Source organism: Sphaeroforma arctica (genome assembly GCF_001186125.1).
Source record: "Sphaeroforma arctica JP610 unplaced genomic scaffold supercont1.707, whole genome shotgun sequence".
In the NCBI taxonomy this organism is placed as follows: domain Eukaryota; class Ichthyosporea; order Ichthyophonida; genus Sphaeroforma; species Sphaeroforma arctica.
In genome coordinates, this window is record NW_014039851.1 from 8,378 (window position 1) to 30,847 (window position 22,470).

A 22,470-nucleotide genomic window follows, 5' to 3' on the forward strand; every position below is an offset into this window, starting at 1 on the left:
GTATAAGTGTATACATATTATATATATGTGTGTGTGTGTGTGTGTGTGTGTGTGTGCGTGTGTGTGTGTGCATGTGTATTTTTATGTATTATATGAATTTTTTGTGTACAAGTACATGATAATATGTGCAAGTTTGTGTATATGTATTTTTCGTACATATTTTTTTTCTTTTTCATGGATGTGCACTTTGTATACATACATCCTAAAAATGTACGCACATACCCTTTTATATCTGTAATCATATATATACCCCTAGACAAACCTCGCGTGCTCTGTCTGGTATAAGCTATACCATATACTATGCACGCCTCACTAACTCTTCGCCCGCATATCTTGCTGTCAGTACTTCCCACTCACAATCGTCCGTGGTTCTTTCTTATCGCCTACTTTTCCTCTCTCCTGTCTACCATCACCCTCTAGCGCCCTTTGTGAAGTTTATGATTGATAAGATAGAGGCGGCTGGGTGTCCGGTATGTCCCCACCGCAGCGCGTACGCTGTTTGCCGAGCTTTCAGGCCCCATCTGTGTGCAGCTGTCCTTCATTGTAGTACACTTTCTCATATGTGGGAATTGTCCACTTTTTCATATGTGAGCATCAAATCGCGCTAGGTTTGCTGGTTTGCTGGTGTGCTAGTTTACTGGGTCTATACTTCGTAGGGGTGCAACCTCGTTGCTGTTTGTCACGTATCTTCCATACTCCCCCAAGTACATTGAGTTTCTGTCAATGTGCACCCATTTCTCTGAGTCCATATAAACGTCTTCATACACTAAAGTCTCTATTTTGACCTGATTCCTCTTGGACTTATATCAAGGTGTCCATAATATCTTCATACATTAAAGAGTGAAGTTACGGTTTTACACCTGATTACTGTTGGACTTGTATCAAGATGTTTATAATATCCTCATACACTAAAGACTGAAGTTACTGTTTTGCATCTGATTCCTCTTGGACTTATATGAAGGCTTCCATATTGTCCTCATACACTAAAGACTTAATTTCCTATTTTGCGATTCCACTTGGACTCATGACAAGGTTTCTTTACTGTCTTTATACACTAAAGACTAAAGTTACGGTTTCTCAACTGAGTTATCTTGTACTTATATCTAGGTGGACAGCCGGGTGATGCGCTGTGCTCAGTGTGTCCCAGACGATACCAGCGAGACCGTTGATCCCACCACCGATCACGACCCCGCCAAACACCCAAGAACTGCAGGCTTCAGTCCGTACAATGGGGTATGTGCTCTGCTTAGGATGTCCAGTGAGTATATAATCGTAAACATATATAAATATGCACCTGCCCACTGGTATTATATATATATATATATATATATATATATATGCCGACATATACGAAAGCGACGCTGTTGACCACTGCGCACCCCTATTGAATGGGTCTGTGGTGCATACAATAGTACTATGCCTGCGCCTTATATACACACCTCACTCGGCACGTTAAACAGTTAACCGATGTATTTCAAGTACACATCCCGTGCGAATACTCAGTACACTTAGCTGTGTGCGGGACGAGTGCTGTGACGCAGCACCTGCTATATGCACGCACGCTGGCCACCTACTGCCTGAACATCTTCCAGACGAACGGTACAACTCTACTAAGACGAGTGTGTGTGAGTACTAATATACTATAGACTACAGACTCGGGGAGGCAGCATGTGGCGTTGTGCATACATCCGTGCGTGGGTGAATATACTTACTTGCGTTTATGTGTTAGCACCTGTTTTTGTGTCAAGTAAGCTGCCACCGATTCTGATTGGGTAAGATTTAACCACCTACACAGTTTACGATATGGCAGCACTATATTGTATACTTGTTGGAGGGGTATATAGACCTGCGTGCGTATGTGTGTGCATGTACACTACTGCTGATTCACATCTGAATACCTACCCAGATTACGCTATGGCACCACTATATACTTGTGAAAGTGCATACAGACCTGCTGCGTGTGTGTGTGTGTGTGTGTGTGTGTGTACACCACTGCTGATTCGCATCCGATTGCCTACACAGATCACAATATGTCAGGAACAGATGCACAGTCGGTCTCCGATGACCAAGCACTTCATGGAGCGCACGCTGCTGCATGAGTTGGTCCACATGTACGACCAGTGCACCTCGAAACTGGACTGGACCAGCGCCAGACACCAGGCGTGCTCAGAGGTAGGTAGAGCTGTTCTATAAATAGCAAATAGCGTAGCCCCATTTTTGTACTCGTTGGATAGATAGGCCAGAAAGGGCTGCTGGTCCCCGGTAGTTGCCATAGCCGTATGCAATTAGACTCTTGGAGCTACTCGTTGGAATAATGTGTCACTAGGAATAACTATTTGTACTGAAAAAGGAAAACGTTGCATCGCAATTACTGGCAGTTCAGTACGGGCTACATCGCCCATCACACTACCGCCTGCAGGAAGGTACACTTGTATGCTCTATACATCCTGCGTGCAAACTAGTAGGCTGCATATTCACCCACTAGGAATAACTACATATATTGAAAAAGGACGACTCTGCATACAATTCCTGTCAGTGCAGGAAGGTACACTTGTATGTTCTATACATTGCATATTCACCCACTAGGAATAACTATATATATTGAAAAAGGACGACTCTGCATACAATTCCTGTCAGTGCAGGAAGGTACACTTGTATGTTCTATACATTGCATATTCACCCACTAGGAATAACTATATATATTGAAAAAGGACGACTCTGCATACAATTCCTGTCAGTGCAGGAAGGTACACTTGTATGTTCCATAGATCCTGAGTGCACACTAGTAGTCTGCATATTCACCCACTAGGAATAACTATGTATATTGAAAAAGGAGACTCAACATACAATTCCTGTCAGATCACGCTACCGTCTGCAGGAAGGTACACTTGTATGTTCTATACATCCTGCCTGCAAACTAGTAGTCTACACACCCGTCCAACGCGCGCACACGCACGCAATCCATGAGCGATATATCACACACACCTTAGCCTATAGTTTACGTACTTTGCGCAGTTCTCTTGTACTGTGTGTCCCTGTGTATGGATTGCGGTACCGCTTTGCGTCCCGCTTTTGACTGTGAATACTGATCTCTTCACCAACACTTTGTACCGCAGATTAGGGCGGCCAACCTTAGCGGGGAGTGCAAATTCGCTGTGGAGACTGCCCAATCAGGCGAGCTCAAATTCATTGCGGGTGGGAAGGTAGGTTTTGCGAGAGAAACAAATTGCATGTGAATGCCATCGGCATTCGATGCACAAAGTAGTGTTTGGTGCGCAGTGCTATGTATATATATATATATATTTGTATATATATTATGTTATATGTTATATGTTATACATTATATATATATACTGGTTTCATAGCGTATTTGTACAATTATGTACCTCAGAATCGGACACTGGTAAACCTCTGTGCCGCACGCTACACGCGCGACAAAGCTTGCCACTCCACTGCACTCCAGTGCTATATAGACTGACCCTTCACTAGTACATGCTGCGGGGTATATAAGTCAACCGTCTCAAATCACTACACAGAAGAAGAAAAAGTTATTCGTATGCCCATGCTCACATACTGATTATTTACATCCCCCTTCAGGCGTGTGTGCGGAGGCGAGCGTTGCTGAGTGTGAAGATGAACCCCGCACTCACAGAGAAAGAGGCTGAAGAAGCGGTGGACGCTGTGTTTGAGACGTGCTTTCAAAACAGCGCCCCTTTCGACATGCTACCCTGAGTTACTTCTTGGGAGGGGAGTTGGGGGGATTGAGCTACTTTGGGGTGGGCAACGTAGGGCTATGTGTACCATTGCCGAGGATATAGTGGTAATAAGGCTAGTTTCAATGGGCCAGGGGAAGGAAGGGAGTTTGCAGATAGGGAATGCGGGGTAGATAATCTAGTGCTCATATTCATCCACGGTAGTGATACTAGTGTATATGGATCAGTGGAAAGGAGCTACGAATAATTAGTGAGTGAGTGCGTAAGAGCAGGTGTAGGCGGCGTTTGGCAGTGTCAACGCTTGACACCTACTTGACATCTAGTGCCCTTAGTGGGTTTACACGCGACACATCTCTTAGCTACTGAGGAAGTTCTAGCTACCCCCTGAGGACGTTCGGAATGCTAACACGGCACACGCGTTAACGAGTTCAAAGCTAGCCTTCAATCACTCCGTTGCCAAAGATCCTGATGGTTGGGGACCTGTGTACCTGCCTTGCTGAATGTCGGCCATTGCGGAAAAAAACAACTGGAGATCTAATTGTCATCGCAACTTGACATGCACTGCACTTGCTGTGTTTGAATACGTCGGGAGAGTTATGTATGGTAGCATGCACACTGTCCCTTTACATACACATTAGTTGATCTATACCACAAGTGGCGAGGATCAACACACCTTTACGTAGCTGGTGTCATGTGCAGGGTAAGAAACGGAACAAAATCGATTTACTTAGCCACCTGTGAAGCATTTACCTGAGTATGTGAGTGTCGTAAGCCTGGTGTCTACGTTGTGTTCAGATGCTCATGAGCATTGCTGTCGAATTGATAAGCAAGGTACTGCAACACAGGTCCATCCGCAGTAGTACTTTTTAGATGATCCTGGAAATGGACTAATATCGAATCCTCGATATGAGACCTGCAATCATCAGAGCTATACGTTGTTCTTTTTAATAGGTCCAATTTGATTCTGGATTACAAGTCCACTATTTGTGGCGTTACATTCTGCCTCAGAAGGTAAGTGCTGGTCTGTAGACTATCGCACTAAGACGCCCCGATATGAGTCGGTGAGATACCAATCTAGCACGCGCAGTTGAGACGCACACGCTGCAGCTTTAACTGAACCTTTGAATTGCTATATGTATGTGAATATAAAATCTTTTTGCTATATAGCCCGTTTTTTCTCCATGGGACTATAAATTGAATATATATACATCGCAAGTTTTATCTTTCCCGTTCATACAACCCGGAACCAGAAAAATAGACCATGTATCTTACCGATCATGTTCGAAATTGGTAGATAGTTCTAGATTCTATTTTGTTTAGATATGTAGATTGCACTATTTATATATATATATATATTCTGAAAGTCCGCAGATTAAGTTCTCAACATCCTGGTGATTTCGGTCGGTGTGTCAGTATCCTTGTTAGAAATTCTAGAGTGCACGAACGACCAATGCAGAATCGACGGGCAGAAGTTTTTGCCTTCTCTCGTCCCTCAGTATATTTTGAAGGCTGATTCTTGTTTTCTGAGGTTCGGGGACTTCCTGAATATGGAGTAGCGATTACTACCTGAGGTACAGAAGTCATCTTATAGCTGTATGTGTGTAGTACAATGCTCCGCTGCCGGATTCGGTTCTTTTTTCACCGGTGATATTTGAACCAACTGATTTCACATTTGCTTTATATGGCAGAATTATATCTATTGAATCTTTGCTCGACATTCTATACTTAGTCGGATCCGTCAGCTGGTGAGCGAAGTCTGCGTGGCAATCCATACTGCTTTTGTGAGTAGTGCGCAATGTAGTTGGGGGCGGCACTTTACAAATGTAAGTATCAAAAATGATCTAGCACTGAGTGCGGACTTTATATATATTGTTATTGTAAAAGTTCACAAAATGACAATTGCCAATGAGTATTATTAAGTGGAAAATGCAAAATTTACGTTGCTGCTACATACCAGTTTTCACTATATCAAAATGCCTTTCGTACTGAGAAGAGCAATCTAATGGCATTTCGCTTTTCACTACAGAGGTTATATTATTTTTAAAATGCACAAATTCCCAGTTTCCCACTCGAACATTCGTTAGTTTTGACAACACTGCCAGGTCTGCCACCCACGAGTATAACTCTAACAGAGATCAGAAAAGAGTTAATATGTCTAGTCGGTCTTTTTGTTGATTCGATAGGAAAATTGGATGTACGCCATGGCCCCTCTGTTATAGGCGAGAGCATAAATTTCTATCGAAACCAAGTTTATCGTTTTTTGTTGTTTGGTGTTAAAAACAATATTTGTTTCCGATCGATAGGCGAGACCGTGAAAGTCGAGACTTGAGACTTGAGAACAGTAGTATCACTGGTATGCATCTTATCGGTATGTTTTTTATTTATTCTTTTACAACAACGAAAGGATATATGTATTCTGGGCCCTACCGCTCTGGGGAATAGTCAGTAGGGACTTTATATCTATTCTAATCTGTGTAAAAATAAAAATCTGTAGCAGATCGCATACGACGCATAGCCTTCCTGAACAAACTATCACAGCCCAGATCGCGATCGGTTCCTTTCGACAAAACAAGTATATATATGCGTTATTACGAGTATATTTTCCGTAGCAACCAGCATTCCTGCAACGCTCCAATGTCAGTGATTCATACTCTCGGAGTCTCGGAGTCGCATTGTTTTAGGTTTTAACCTACTATGATACCACAAGACTGACGAGAGACATCAGACCGGTCATCGCCTGATCGGAGTAACGGACTTGGTTGGAGTCCAATCGTGTATTTGTAATTTTTTACGGCCCTCTGGTCTCTGGAACTGAAGTATTACCGGGTCACCAATCGGCAGTGAGGGTCTATGTACATACGTCTCTACGACCCCCTGATAGTCTATATAGACTGATAACATAGTCAACAGGAACTCAGGAAGTCTGGAATCTGGATATTAGTGTTGCGATTTAACTGACCGAGGAACACATAAATACAAATAAACGTGAAAGTGCATATTTATTATTTTCATCGTTTTATACGCGTATTTATTATTTTTTAGGAAATCCAAATATATGTCCATATTTAAAATTAGGCATATATTATTATTTTATAAAATATATCAGTAGAAGCTGAAGCAACTGAGATCACGCCGGTTCAACCGGCACCAACTCTGACTAAACGGAAACGTAAGAAGTTGGTTGACTCGGGTGAAGGTGTATCCGGAGGTAATGTGACTACGGAGCCACAGAAGCCACCAGCAAAGAAGGCGAGATCTCGAAAGGGAAAAGCCGAGAAAACGCAATCCTCAGACAATTCAACTTCAGAGGAAGTGCGACATGCATTGGAATCAGATGTACCATCTCCACCAGTGGATACGCGCAAAGCACGTAGGCGAGATCCTACTTATCATATGAGAGCAAGGGATAGGAGAACCTTCCTGAAGAACTACCAACCAAAGGTACACGAATTGAGACCTACTAAGCAGCGGAAGAAAAAGCAAGCCGCAGCAAAGGATCAAAGGAGGATGTGCCAATAGCACAAACACTGTTGGATCAGCCCCAAATCTAACAGAGGAACAACTGCGTTTCGTGGATATAGGTCCGGATGATGTGGACCATACAATTTACCATCAGGACGACGATTCGGACACCAGGTTGGATTTACAATTCCTGCGCTTATCCAAAACACCACTCCGAACGGCTTGGCGACAGAACTTTGATCTGGGACATCCATACCAGACTCGGATTGATATCCAGGAGGAGGGTCAACGAGAGTTGATCCGTCAGCGGGTCAACCGGGCATGGGTGTTTCGAAACACGTATGGAACGTACTTTCAGGATGTAATGAAGACCAAACCGGATGGTACAATCTCACCGAGACATGTAATGCATATTAGAGTTGGACACACACATGTCACGGGCCCAGACTCAGGAGATGTCACCTGATAAGCTATCCATGTGTGTACTATAGGTACAGACAATCTTTTGGTCAAACCTACATAGGAGAGATCAAGAGGTTCTGTACGTCGATATGCATCGATCTTACCCGGACAAGGTGCGAGAGATCTCCATCGAGGGATCTACCTACGGTATAATGAAGCTAGCGGACTTAACCTGGGCTGAATTTTACTCGAGAGCTGATCAGACGTTTACCAAACGCCCTAGTTCCGTAGTGAAAGTCACTAATTCTCAGAAGAAGATCAGCGGCAATCTCACCGGAGGATCAGGCAATGGTCGAGACTCTCAATCCACTAATGGAGGTCAGAAGGTACACAAAGGGGGTGACAAGGGTGGCAATAAGAACAAAATATAAATGGTTCTGAAGGCAACAAGATCAATGTTATCCCTACGGATAACCAGACCAACAGAAATGAACCGCCAGTAGGCAACCCTAAGCCTAGGCATAAGGAGGTCAAGAACTGTAGTGAGGTTGATTGCAATTGGCAAATGACCCAACATGAGCCGAATGGCAGATGGAATGGAAGGCACGCAGAAAAGTGTAAGCACTTTATCAAGAAGTGTGCCGACTGTACCGGAACTGGAGGTTACCACAAGCATACATGCATGGTGATACCAAAAGTTGAGGTTAAGTGACAAACATACCGGGTCTTGTCACTAAGACAAAAGGACGCACCCCAAGACGAGCGTGTAATCCTCGACATACGAGTTAACGGACATGAAATAAAAGCGTTGTTAGATCCGGGCTCACAAATTTCATGTATATCCTCTAGATTCTGTAAAGTCATAGACGTAACTCGTAAGTCACAGCCAACTATGTTGAAACTGGCTGATGAAAGAGAGATCACTTGCAGAGAAATGGCAATCGATCTTAGGTTTACATTGACAGACCAACGTACTCCAGTTACTAAGGCAGTCATGTGTAACACTTCACCAGACTATGATCTCGTAGTAGGTATGGGTGATTTATTGTCATTAGGTATCACAATTACAGGCTTACCTACTCGCATTGAACCACAGAAGGATCGGTCGGACGACAATTTGTTGAAACCGGTATATAAACCTTCGAAGACTGTGAAGGAGATGATCCCTCACTTTACAGAGAAACTCAAGGACTTGATTTTCGAGAATGACAAGATTCGGATCACGGACTGAGCTAAGTTCAAATTCAGTAACGGATACGTTAGTCTAAACCTGACGAGGGTAGATTTCTCGAACCTGAAGTGTCCTACACGTAACTATGTTGCATGGCGTCATGAGCAGATCGTACGAGAACAGGTTAAAGCATGGTTAGATGACAGAGTGATCGCAGTCAACTATGAGCCTACTCCCGTCAACCTAGCGCTTTTAGCCGTCGACCAATTCAACTCTGACGGGACACTGAAGAAAGTTCGGGTGTGTTTGGATGTGAGCCCAATTAACGCTTTGATACCGACACACAATTTTCACTTACCAATGATAAACGAACTACTCAGGCGCATGGAGGGGGCTAAGATATTCTCCAATATCGACCTGACGCAGGGCTACCACCAGATGAAGATCTACCGACCACACCGGAAGTATTTCACCTTTACCTGGGAGGGTCAGCAATATTCGTTTAAAGGTGCCCCCTTTGGGTTACACATGTTACCTGCGTTCTTTCAACAAATTATGCAAGACTTATTTAGGGACATGGACAATGTACAAGTATACATTGATGACATTGTGGTATTCACCAAAACCAAAGAGGAGCACGACAAGGTTGTGCGAGAGATTCTAGACAGACTCAACAAGTACAACTTCAAGATCAACAGTAAGAAATGTCACTTCGGTGTTAACGAGATTCAACTGTTGTGTTACCGAGTTTCCGGGGATGGAATCATGATCGATCCCGGGAAGGTCGGACACTTGCTAGACTGGAGAACTCCTACCACGGGTAAGGATGTCAACAGCATGTGTGGATTCGTCAACTTTTTGTCTGACGGAGTACCACACCTGGCAAGTTATTTAAAGCCCTTTAGACATCTGAGATGTCATAAAGGCAAACTAGGCGCACTGTGGACCAAAGACTGTGATGACGCATTTAAGCAGCTCAAATCAGTGGTTCAGCTGGCACCAGTAGTTCAGCCACCAAAGGATGGTATTTCATTCATGGTAGCAACAGACGCGTCCGACATGGCACTCGGCGGCGTCCTGTATCAAATGATTGATGGGAAACCAAGATATGTGCAATTCTTTAGCAGGGCTATGAATTCGTCTCAGATCAATTACCCAACCGTGCAACAAGAGCTTTTGGCTATTGTTACTGCACTCCCTCATTTTAAGGACTATTTATATGGCACGCACTTTAACGTGCTATGTGATCAGAAGTCATTGCAACACCTAAAGGGCATGAAACCTAACTCACAGTTAGTCAGTCGGTGGCATGACACGATCGCGAAATTTTCTTTCGGCATAAGACATGTTGTCTCGCTTCGTACTAGACTTTAACAAGATGGTTAGGGAGTTGCCAGCTACAGATTGGATGGCCAATCCTAGGTGGTTTAAGATGGCTGACAACATATATGGACCACATACCATAGATTTGTTTGCCGCTCATCATAATGCGCAACTGCCGAGGTACCGGACACTAGAACATCCGAAAGGAGACGGATTCCAGATATACTTGTCTCACGAGAATGCCTGGGCAAATCCTCCATGGCTATAAATACCACAGTTGCTAAATTATGCAAATATTCAAGATGCTACCATCGCGTTGTGTTGTCCCCTAAGACACTCAGATAAATGGCTACCACAGTTGATCTCAATGATACAATGTGAGCCGATCTATGTGGATAGAGAGGTGGATACTTTCCTCTACCAGGGTACCCGTGCAGTCCAAAAGACGCCTTGGCGGCATACTATAATATGTCGAATAGGTCCAGTTGGAACAACCAAGTGGACACCATCCGAGACTTTCAAACAGAAGGTTGAGGAATCCTAGATTCCACTCTTGAATCCTAAGTCTCAATCAGAGACTGGGACAACACAAGTACCTGCAGTATGTGTTACCGAGATACAGCCAAATTCAAATGAATCAAAGAGAAGCATAACACTAGCGAAAGCCTTCTAAAAAAAGATATGGTCTGACAGGGAAACTGCATACCAAGCAGAAACTCGATTGCTTAAGCAATTGATGAATTATTTTCCTGAGGTATATGACCATGTGACTCAATTAATGGATAGACCAAACATTAGTCGGATTCACGATGTAGAAGCTTTAGGCGAGATTGGACAAGACGAGTCTTCGAGTTCTGGTGATGACGCGGTGGAAACCTCACCTCCTGATTTCAATGTAACAAGTAGATCCCAGGAGGCGATTCTGAAGTGGTTAAGACAAAATCATGCTCTTAAGAACATGGATAAGGTTAGAACTGAGAAAGATTGCAAGAGGTACGGAATCGTACACCCGAACCTCAAGCAATATATATATCAGGTGTATTACGAATGTAACAACTGCGCAGTTAACCGGATCAAGCGCTACGGGTACGCATCTTTACGCAGCGTATCAGAAGACGAGCCGTGGCGCCGGATTATCATTGATTTGGTTGAGCTACCCACGTCCGAACACACGAAGGATAAATATGTCTGTCACGTGTTTGATGTCGCATCAAGATATATTGTATTGTATCCGCTGAAAGATAAATCGACTCAAACTGTGGCTGAGTGCATATATAAGTGCTTCGCAGATTTCGGCTGGCCAGCTATTGTATGTTCCGACAACGGTAGTGAGTTTACAGGGGATGTCATGACGACACTGATACTCGTTGCGGGATCATGCCATAGATGGTTGTACCTTACAAGCCGCAGACACAAGGTGCAAACGAGGTACGACACAGAAAGATGAAGGAGTTCATGCGAGGAGCACTATTTGATGATGCTGACATGTGACCGTACTCGATCAATTGGGTACAGACACAGATGAACGAATCCCTTGATTCAGTCACTGGTACAACACCCGCTCACTATTTCCTGGTCGTTATAGTGAATTACAGATCCCCTTCAACAAGGAGTCTCAAGATGATCATGTGTTACCAGGGTTAGAGAAGATGCGTCGGACCAGAGATGTGGTCTATCCTTGCTTAAGAGAGATGAAGGACATCGCTCTCAAGAAGAGACAAAGGCGATGGAATGATACCGAAAAAAATAGTCGAGTTTGAGGTAGGCGATATAGTCAGCATAATGACTCGCAACTCCGATACAACTGTGCTTACGGCTAAATATATTGGACCATTTATGATCTCTGTGGCCGATAAGAAGAGCGGAACGTATGAAGTTAACAACGTTGACGGCTCTAGTGTCTTAAATATCGGACCATCCTTTGTCACACACGTGAAGCTACTACACCTCTTATGGCTTACGAGTTTAAGAAGATTCTAGGGAAGTACGAACATGAGGATATGACATGTTACACTACGGAGTTCGCCGATGGAGCACAGTATGATCTTCCACCATCAGCATTTGATGATCCGGATGTTGTAATAGCCGGACCTCCATATTGGACTCTATGTTATAAACGTACTCTTAAGCAGTACGTAAACTATAAACGTACTCTTAATAGTACAAGGAACTTAAGTTTCCTAAAATGGTTTTTAATGGTTTTATTAATTAAACCTTTTCCATTTAACACACCTGATATTTGGATGAGGCCATTAAAAGGCCTCAGTAAAATACCAAACATAAAAGAGTTGGTCTAGTTCTATTAATAGAGCTTTATTTACTTTCCAATTTTATTTATATCGGAATACTTCGGTAGCGAGATGGCTCAACCGAATATAGGTTTCTAGGGACTATTAGCGTTGCTTAGTTTATCCTCCATTCAGCTAACTAGATGTGCCAGTCTGATGAAGGCTAAGTCGGTAATTCTTGATAAGTGGCAAGTTATTGGTTAATGCAATAACTATGGACATCAGGAGTCATTTTAATTTTCTAAAGATAGAATTTTATGAGTCTCTCAGATTCGCCCCAATGAAACATACCATAGTTTCTAATAGAGCGACAACGAACCATTAACTAAAATCCCTTCGGCGGAAACACTACTGAGAGGATTATATATAGGCAATGTCTCAGCCTCACAATCCCTCAGAGTATTGCTGTTTTCACGAGGCATACCCAACTTTACTAAAAGTCTCATTTCGTTTATTTACTTTCATATTTTCACGATACTTAGAATTTACCTACGCGTTTTTTTACTCTAAGACGTTAATATCACCTTAATAGACCGAATCTTACATACTGAACGCTGAACATCTGCCTGAAAACTTGAACAATTTTTGTTTTGGATCATAAGCCAATGAAAATTTTTTCCTAAAACAAATTTTAATTTTTCACCATACGCGAGCATGGCCGACACAAAATTCAGAAAGTTTACATCGGCTGCATTCGGCTTGTTAGCTGCCATTAACCGGGGGGTGATTGACAGATTAGGTGGAAACGACAATATAGACTCGTAGCAATAAAAAAACAAAAACAAAAGACAGAGGGCTCTGCCTCTGTCACTATCAGCTGCTGACACTGTGTTGAGTGTGTTCTAATTTATTAGTAGACTATATATGTACACTGCTATCATAGCTATGGCCTATAAGGGCTTTGCATTTGTAATTGTTACTATTATATGTTTATTGTCATCGCCTCTGACGCCTCCGAAGCCTCGCCGTTTACACCGTGTCCAGCCAAACAACAGCCGCGCGTAAATGCTCGTGTGGCACTTGGCCACTGCGCCGTACCATCGACGGTCGTGACGTAACCCCATACACATGTCGTGCACTACTCCTCATATAGCCAGCATCTGCAGAGTATTCTTAAGTGAATTAAAGCAGCCGGCACGTCATGCGTTGAGTCCACAGTCAATTGTGTGAATCACAGAGCGCCTTTACTTTGTCCATGGTTACTGAGAGTTTTTATTGCCTAGTAATAGATCGCGTAAAAGTTCAATTTTTTCTCAACGCGCTCGTTGTCGTACGCAATCAACTTCGGAAGCGTTTTCTTGGCGACGGCGTATATGCATTGAGATTAACTGCTGTAGGTGCGGCACTGGTGACCGTCGTTGTCAGCAACGCATGACAGCGAGTCGTCATTAGTGGCCAAGATAAATTTGCTATCGATCTGCACACACTGGCGCATGGACTCGGGCACGTAGATGTCGTCTTGCTGCACCCCGTAGTCAGACGACACTGTGATGGCCGCCTCAGTATCTATCCAGGACTTGCGGCACGCGTTCATGGTCGTGAACCTTGTACATATACCATCGCGGATATCCCACGGCGAACCGTATGAAACGTCACATACTGGCCATCGACGGTCTCTTGGCAGAAAGTGCGTCGGTACCCGAAGTATCGGACGGTGCTTCCCATGTTGTAGTCGTCCACTAAGACCCTGGTAGAGTTGTCGGCGCCTGCGCCAGTGCTAACGCTAGCACTGGCAGGAGCCACGATTATAGTAAGGGAGAAAATACAAGACATTGTAATGATCCTTTCGACGACGATCACGTCGCTTATATAACCTCCAAAATGTCTGTTCGGCCATATTACGTCACAGATCATAGTTTGAGCCTAAATATATCATCCAATAGACGTCGACCGAACCCCATCGAAAATACAGCTGGTGAGCTCACAGCCTCTCTGAGCTGGTATCAGTATTCAGTGGTATAAAGATTTTTTTGTGTTTTGTTTCTAAAAACAAATCAAACCAAAAAAAGAGGGATCTAAATTGTAAATTAGTCATGGGAATCCCGAATCTACCATTTGATATGTGCTCAGGATTGAGGATACGTCACAACTCACAACTATTTTACTCGGACAAAAAAACCACCTTTTTCACGGCCCTCTGGATTTGGGTCTGCTAAATTTTCGATTTCCGCTCTTGATTTGCGCTCGAGACCCTATCCAGAGGGCCGTGCCTTTTTATATATAATTTAGTATGCATAATCAAGTTGTTAGCCTTGAACACTCTTGCTTATAGTCCAGCTTATGTTACACTATTTATACCCTATCACAGTAAATGTATATGTCACTACAGCTAAATCCTCAAACCCCAAATCTATTGGTGCTAAAATATATGTTAATATATTTGCTGCGACAACGGCATGATCCAATAGAATCGCCATTATGCTTACAGTCTATCACATCCCACCATTGATGAACTGGTTACTCTCAGAGTAGAGTGCATGTTCCCCACCTAATTACATAGTTCCCCACTATGTACTACAGTACTATGTGGTTCTTTGCTCAACAGGCTGGCCTGTCTGAGGCTCTGGCAGCCAGGCAGTCTGGCTCCTACTATGTATGTAGTAGTCTGCTGCTCTCCTAGGTTTATTCCTCGACCAGAAAACCTACCATAAAAACCTGTTGTCATACGTACGTCATGCACATAACACACTCACTGATTGTAAATACTATATTTGTTTAGTATCTAGAGTACTGCAACTGACTTGATCACTTTATGTCGTTTCTTCTCAACAAGAATCTCCTATTCTTCTACATGGTATAATATTATCCTCACGTCCCACCGGCCTCTCCCTTTTTATTGTTCGCCTCACAACAGGGTTAAAGTAGTACCACAATGAATTTTGCATGAGTGATACACGGGTAGAGAATACGAAATTCGAGGTTGATAATCGCAATTCAAACAAGCATAAACACGTTTTATAAGAGTTTAAACCATTCTTAGCAAGACATGTTCGATTTTAACATAAAGAACACAAATATCGACTCTCATGGGGTCAGATATTAATTCTTTGATCCCAAAATGCATTCGTAACCTTCTACTGAGGTATTCTCGCAGAGTCTAAACAATCCGATTAAAAAGCAACATAAATATGAGTATTTGAATAGTATAGAAGTTTTAACTCGGATCTACTTGATCGGGAAACCCCTCTATGAAGCCGCACATGTAGGTATAACTTACGTATAACTACTTGTCGACAGCCCGGGCACCAACCACGGACGACGTGTGGTACAATTAAAGCCGACGCATCGGACATGTACTTCCGGTCTGCACCAGAACCGTTCTGTGGGTCCAAGATCCTAGCCAATATACTACTGTGTCGGTCCAGAGGCCGCGCACTGGGACAAGCCACACGCGCCATGACCATGGGTTCGACTTCTGTCTGATGAACTCCCAGAACACTGACGATCTGTGGCATTTGTGATGGCAGGTGTGTGAAAATTGAAAACGTTCTTCACACGACAAGAAATTTGTCTGGGCGATTTTCTCCGTTTATATTTTTAGGCCTCTCTAGTCTCTAGCGAGTAACCGAAATTGGCTCTATAAATCAACGTTTTCAGCCCACGGCATTCCAGCCGAGATTTATAAAACGTAAAAGATGTACACGTTCCACTTCTCACGCATGAGCCGTTTCGTGTACGTGTAGTATCGGACTACCTGACCATTGCTAGGGGGACTATACCTGTGTACATAGTTTGGTTGCAGTTTAAATATATATGGATATGGATATAAATAAAGAAGTATAGCCCTATTCGGCAATACAACAACCGCGTGTCAATGGCGATCAATCAAATGCAGACTGAAACTGTGCACATGAAGACGGGATCAGGCAAAAGAGTATATAACTATTTCTTGAGTGCAAATGAAGAATACACTGTGTGGTATCTGCAATGAAAAGGCACGATTTGCTTGTGTGTGTCGCCAACGATACTATTGCTCCAGTACATGTCAGGTGCGTTTAGTTTTAGTTTATGCAGTACTGCGTGACAGTGAGAACCAATTGGAGGTACATATATAACATGCATATGTCAGGTAATCTGCTGTACATACGTTCTACGTATGTTGTTAACAGTGAAACGCAATTGGAAGTACATATTGTAAGCATATATAGCTTGCTTTCTACATACGGTCTTTGTGGGCTTTATGAGCCTTGTGTTGGTAAACGAGAATCACATAAAAGTGTTTATACAATAGACAAACGGCTCGATTGGATGTCAGTTGAGTTTGCGTTGTCCTACTTACTGCGTGTGCTGGTGGTAGTTAACGACAATAGAAAGTACATATGGTATAGCTTGCATTGTCCACGCGGCGTCGCACACATCTTTCGCCGTAGCAAATCGAGATATCGTCCTTCTCCCTGTTATTTGCAATACACAGGCACTTGGCTAATATCGCCAGACTTGGGCCATGTTGGCTCTCACGCTGACCTACATAGTCAACCTGTTAACAAAAAAATATGCAGCAAGTATATAGGCTTTAGTACTGACACATGTGGTTACCGTTCTATACAATAACCAGTACTGACGTCCATAGTCAAACCTCTATGCACTAGAGATATAATCCAACGCTATCGAATATCGCATTACGTTGATAGCCACTATGTACAACTGTGTCAGTTACTACATGTCTACAAGCACATACACAAATCAGCATACGCGTTTGTACTTTGAAAGGACTTACCACGATGCAAGGGTCCATGACACAGAAATTTAGATATGGGTGCTATTGCTCTGACATATAGTGTCAGACCTCGAAGACCAATAGATGCACTCCTATACGTTATACGGTGACAAGACGATAGCCACAAAGTGCAAGGATGTCAGATATAACATGTTTGCGAATACACGCACAAATTGACAGGCATGTTTTTGTTTCAAGATTGCAGGCACAAGATCGATAGTTAACCACTTATAGATATACACACGGATCAGCAAGTAGGAATTGACAATAGTGGTTTAAATATGCGATACATTTGACAATAACGTGTACGGGAGTTCAACACCACATATGGGTACACAACACGATACAATTAACGTTTTATGTATGCACACATACGTACATAGGCCACATACACTTATACAGCGATGAATATATCATTCGAAGGCTATGCGTTGGTTATGTACATACACATGTTTATAAGCAATATATATATATATTTAAAATATATATATATATATATATGTGTGTGTGTGGTGTGTGTGTGTGTGTGTGTGTGTGTGTGTGTATATATATATCTATATATATATATATATATACTATATATACTATATATATATATATATATATATATATATATATATATATATATATATATATAATTATATATATATATACAATTATATATCTTCAGGAATTACTTTAAACCACTCTTCAATTCCGTATTTCTTTATGCGACTCATATGCATTGCCTGCGTAAGTGTTTAGTTGCTTCATGAGTTGACGTATTGAGTAACCATATATCGTTGCCTTAGCGCCACTCACGTGCTTCTTTCCGCCAATGTATACCAAATGCAACAATCGCTGCATGCCACCCTTCTTCTTGGAACAATTTACACCTCCCTATACTCCCTGGATAATTGACTGGAAGCCGTGTGTGCTTGCTTCAAAGCCAGTGGTGTGCGTTCATCCGCATACCTGTCGGTCTAACGGATATCTCACCGTGGTTCCTTATTTCTTGAAAGGGCTTACTGAAACCCACGTACATTCGCAATGGTGCCACTCACATGTATATGCCTGTTTATGCCTTGATTTTTTAAATTAACTGATTCACTGTAAACCGTAGAGCCACTCACGTGAACATGACTGCGTATGTATATACTTTGTCTCTTGAATTGGTTTACTAGATAACCGTGTACACACGCCTTAAAGTCGCTCACATGCATATGCCTGGGTATGTCTTGATTTGCCTCCTAAACTGATTCACTGTAAACCGGGTATGCTCATTATAGAGCCACTCACGTGCATATAACTGCGTATGTCTATACTTCAGCTCTTGAATTGGTTTACTAGATAACCGTGTATTCATGCTTTAAAGTCACTCACATGCATATGCCTGGGTTATGTCTTAAATTGCCTCATGAATTGGTTCTCTGTAAACCGTGTATACTCGTTATAAAGCCACTCACGTGCATATGTCTACGTATGTCTACTTGCCGGGGCATTGGGCAATCACGCACGCTCGCATCAGAGACACTGATGTGCATTCGTCCGTATATGTGCATGCCATACGCAGCTAGTCGACTGGTGGGAGCAGAGCCATATACAGGAGTGTCCTCAGCAGTGCGACAGTCAGCCGACACCCCCGATGTCCCAGTACCCAGAGACTATACCATGTACCACCAATGAATGTGCCGAGGTCGCACACCCTGCCAACCATACCAACCCAGTAGTCTGTGCGTCTCAACCCGCAGACACGGTGCTAGTCACTGCGAGTACCACAAGCACAACTGACCCCACAACACCCGCAAACCCGCACTCGTCTCATACCTTGCCTTCGCTACCGCCTGCTACTTCCGCACCTACTGGAGCCGTGTAGGGCGTTGGGTGCAAGACCACTCGTACTGAGAGTATCACCCCTCTGATCGCTGGAGTGCTGCTACAGGCCCCTTCAGGTGCTGTGCATGCGGATAGCGCTATACAGATACGTGGGGAAATGGAAAACCAGTCTGTGCGTGGTCCAGGTGTAGAAGGGTGTGTATGTGAGTGTACCAAGGATACTGAGGATGGCGTGCACGACCTTAGTAATCGTTGCCATGGCAACGGAAGTATGCTCAAAGCCACTGGTAGCCGAGGCAGGAACCACGTCCGCCGGAATATTGATTTCTTCTTGTCCGACAGTGATGGGTCTGTTAACGGAATAGACCTGGACTCTCGCCCAGCACACACCGTGCATGCGTACGAGGGCTCTTTCTCCGACGCCGAGAAGGAGTTTGGTGCCGGTACAGCACTCGGTGGCGGTGCAGGAGCTGTGGTCGGTCCCGTTGATGTAGATGCGCTCGAGGACACGTTTACGGATATGCACCAGCAGCACACCATGGGTATGCATGGCTCAACAACACCCCGGCCATCCACGGGTGGCCCTTGCGAGAAAGGTTCCCACCATACAGGTGGACAGACGAGCGGGGAGCGGCGGTCTGGGCAACTGAGTGACTCATGGGTAAGTGCTCCCCTTTCGGCTTTCCGTTGGGTTGTGCGTCCGGGCGCACGCAGTGGGCTTCAAACACCAAAAACCACTACAACAGCAGCACCAGAAACCACTTTAGCCCTGGAAACCCCTAAACACCATGCAACCCCTGCACCAACACACACACACACACACCAGGTCCCCTTGCCTGTGTTTGCGCTTGTGCTTGCGCCTGAGCATGCAACCTTGTCTGAGTCAGCGACTCAGTCCTCTGAGCGGAGTGAATACAGTGCGCTATCCAGATATACAACCTCATCTGGCGAGGCGAGTGTACGCCTGCCTAATTCTTCTAATGCAGCAGACCGTGTGACGAAGGAGGAGCATGCCCCTTCCGATGAAGTTATTGATGTTTCACAGGCACATATGAAGAACTCTGTGGACGATGCTAGCCGTGCATGTGCAGCGGAGACGCGAGAATCGAGCAACACCCCGCGAAAGCTGGAAAGCTATCGGCATGCGGAATCTGATACCACCCAACACGGTGCACAAGCACCCCTACCACGACCTACTAGTCAACCGCAACGACCTACCGGTCAACCGCAGCATGTCTCTAAGAAGCCAGAGACCAAGCAACGCAAGAGCCAGCTACGGAAGCTAGACGTCGCGAGAGTGTACTGCAGGGTGCAAACGTGCTCATACTGGGTGTACACGTACACCCCAAACAGTATGATGAGAGACCATTTGCGGCGCAAGCATGGGACGCACTCTGCTGCCGCTATCTCGCCAGATTCGGCTGACTACAACATAGGACCGTCTAGAGCACTGCCACAAAGCCTGCATGCAACTGTGGAGTCTATAGGCACTCGGCCGATGAGTGAAAACACCAGGTCAGCGAATGCACTGACTCCGTCCACGCGTAAGCATTCGCCGGTGAAGGCAGCGGATGGCTCGTCTCAGGTGCACAATGCTCAGTCCAGGTCTGAAAGTGCTCTGTCGATAACCACACATACGTCGTCTTCGGTGAAACCTCAGAACACTCAAGAGATGGTTGTTAGGCAACGCCAGGTTTCAACCAGTCACGATACATGCACACGGATGGAAGCGATGGCTTTTACAGGTGAAGCAGCTGATGTGAACGGTACTTTGGAGATGGCTAAGGAGTCTCGTAGTACTGTGGAGACCAGCGGGGTGACGAAGCGTGCAGATGAACGGAAGCTAAATCCTGGTGCTAGAGAAGCTCCTATCAAGCACAAACCCCGAGCCAAACCAAAAGCGATGCCGGTATTGCCATCGTCGTGTATTGAGGACGAAGAGGCGGTCACACAAGCACGGCAACAGGAAACCAGAGCCCACAACCAGACTCAGAAACAAGCACGTACACACAAACATCAACACGACCAGACACGCAGAAGGCTTCGAACGGAGCTCATAGAGAGCCACGGTCAGAGGCAAGGATCGCCCAAGGTGATTCCTGTGGTGACATTAAAGAAAAAATTGCCGCAGAAGGATAGGCGGCCGACAGCGGAGGATGCAACACGTGCACAGCATCAGATACGTAAAAGTAAGGGGCAAAAGCGTAAACGTGACCGCGATCCGAATAGTGACGCGTATGAGATGAGGTCTGAGGAGAGGGGTGGTAATAATGAGGGCTCGCCCAAGGTGATTCCTGTGGTGACATTAAAGGAGCAATTACCACAGAAGAATGGGCGGCCGGCAGCGGAGGATGCAACACATGCACAGCATCAGATATCTAAGGGTCAGGGACAAAGTCGGACAAGGAAGCGTAAACGTGACCGTGATCTGAATAGTGACGCGTATGAGATGAGGTCTGAGGAGAGGGGTGGTGAGAATCAGGACTCGCCCAAGGTGATTCCGGTAGTGACCTTGGAGGAGGAGAAGCAACGTACGACACCAAAGAATAGTGGGTTGAAGGGGGTATACACGTGCGGGTGGAATCACTGTCACAGGTTCTTTGCCACACGGCAGGAGATGGAGTCCCACGTGGACTTTGTGCATCTCAAGCGTACGGTGACAATCACACGCCACACAGCTCAGCCACCTCAGGAGACTGATGAAACAACCAGTTCGAGTACCCTGCCAGTACATGACACGACTACGACGGCTACGACATCGAACAGTAGTGGATCTCAGACTGACACAGCGCACCACATGGGGGATGGACTGAGGAAAGCATCCCAAAAGATACCTCACGAGAAGGATTCTGCCTCGCGCGGACAGACACGACCACACATTCGCACACGCAAGCAACCGAAGACGCGCAAAGGGAAGGACCGGGATGAAAGGGACCCTACCTGGGAACCCCCTCCCCGAGACCATCCAGACTCTCCCCCAGTATCACACAGCAAGCCGTCTCTGCAAGGCCGCACGCACAAGCTATCTAAGCGAAGGCGAGTGGGGAGTCCGAATGCCTCGTCATACTTTATGAAGGCATCCATGGGCGAGCAAGTGACAAGGCGACCGCGAGTGCCCTGTCAGAGGTGTAAACAGACCTTTGCGACCCAAAAGTCCCTGCAGACGCATATGGGCCAGGCGCACCATTCAGGTTTGGCATAAAGCTCATTCATGGTGGATTTGGGGGGGGTTGATTGTCTATCAATAAAGATACGCACTATGTACCTGTAGTATCTATGTCGTGCGTAGAAACTCTGCACACATAGAAAATACGGGTTTGTGGCGATCAAGCTTGACACCTTTGATCAAGGGTATATACAGATACCTGGTTATCTAGAGTTTAATATCCTATTCTGTCCTTAGATTTCTGTATCATACCATACAATGCCGCTAGACGATCAAATATATATATATATATGTGTGTGTGTGTGTGTGTGTGTGTATGTGTGTGTGTGTGTGTGGTGTGTGTGTGTGTGTGTGTGTGTGTGTGTGTGTGTGTGTGTGTGTGTGTGTGTGTGTGTGTGTGTGTGTGTGTGTAT

At 44.7% G+C, this 22,470-nt stretch overlaps 3 protein-coding genes across 3 annotated transcripts in view; 2 read left to right on the top strand and 1 right to left on the bottom strand.

Moving 5' to 3' along the window:
• Positions 1–4,940, top strand: part of SARC_08157 (hypothetical protein) — a 5,473-nt gene extending 533 nt beyond the window's left edge. Inside the window, exons 2-6 of the mRNA XM_014297874.1 lie at positions 421–470; positions 1,108–1,233; positions 2,023–2,172; positions 3,117–3,203; positions 3,598–4,940. Of these exons, the coding sequence (XP_014153349.1) occupies positions 421–470; positions 1,108–1,233; positions 2,023–2,172; positions 3,117–3,203; positions 3,598–3,732 (548 nt within the window). The 3' untranslated portion in view covers positions 3,733–4,940. The remainder of the gene's footprint in view (positions 1–420; positions 471–1,107; positions 1,234–2,022; positions 2,173–3,116; positions 3,204–3,597) is intronic.
• Positions 4,941–13,524: 8,584 nt separating this feature from the next.
• On the bottom strand, positions 13,525–14,013 carry SARC_08158 (hypothetical protein). Its single transcript, XM_014297875.1, has one exon. It carries the CDS (start codon positions 13,891–13,893, stop codon positions 13,684–13,686), a length of 210 nt encoding a protein of 69 aa, XP_014153350.1. The 5' UTR covers positions 13,894–14,013; the 3' UTR covers positions 13,525–13,683.
• Positions 14,014–18,700: 4,687 nt separating this feature from the next.
• On the top strand, positions 18,701–22,093 carry SARC_08159 (hypothetical protein; the record flags this gene model as incomplete). The annotated part of the gene is made up of 3 exons (XM_014297876.1): positions 18,701–18,927; positions 18,964–19,552; positions 19,718–22,093. 3 exons carry the CDS (start codon positions 18,701–18,703, stop codon positions 22,091–22,093), a joined length of 3,192 nt encoding a protein of 1,063 aa, XP_014153351.1.
• Positions 22,094–22,470: the final 377 nt, after the last annotated feature.

Excerpts from the sequence above, each read along its gene's own strand:
- SARC_08158 (XM_014297875.1), bottom strand. The coding sequence starts at position 13,893 with ATGAACGCGTGCCGCAAGTCCTGGATAGATACTGAGGCGGCCATCACA.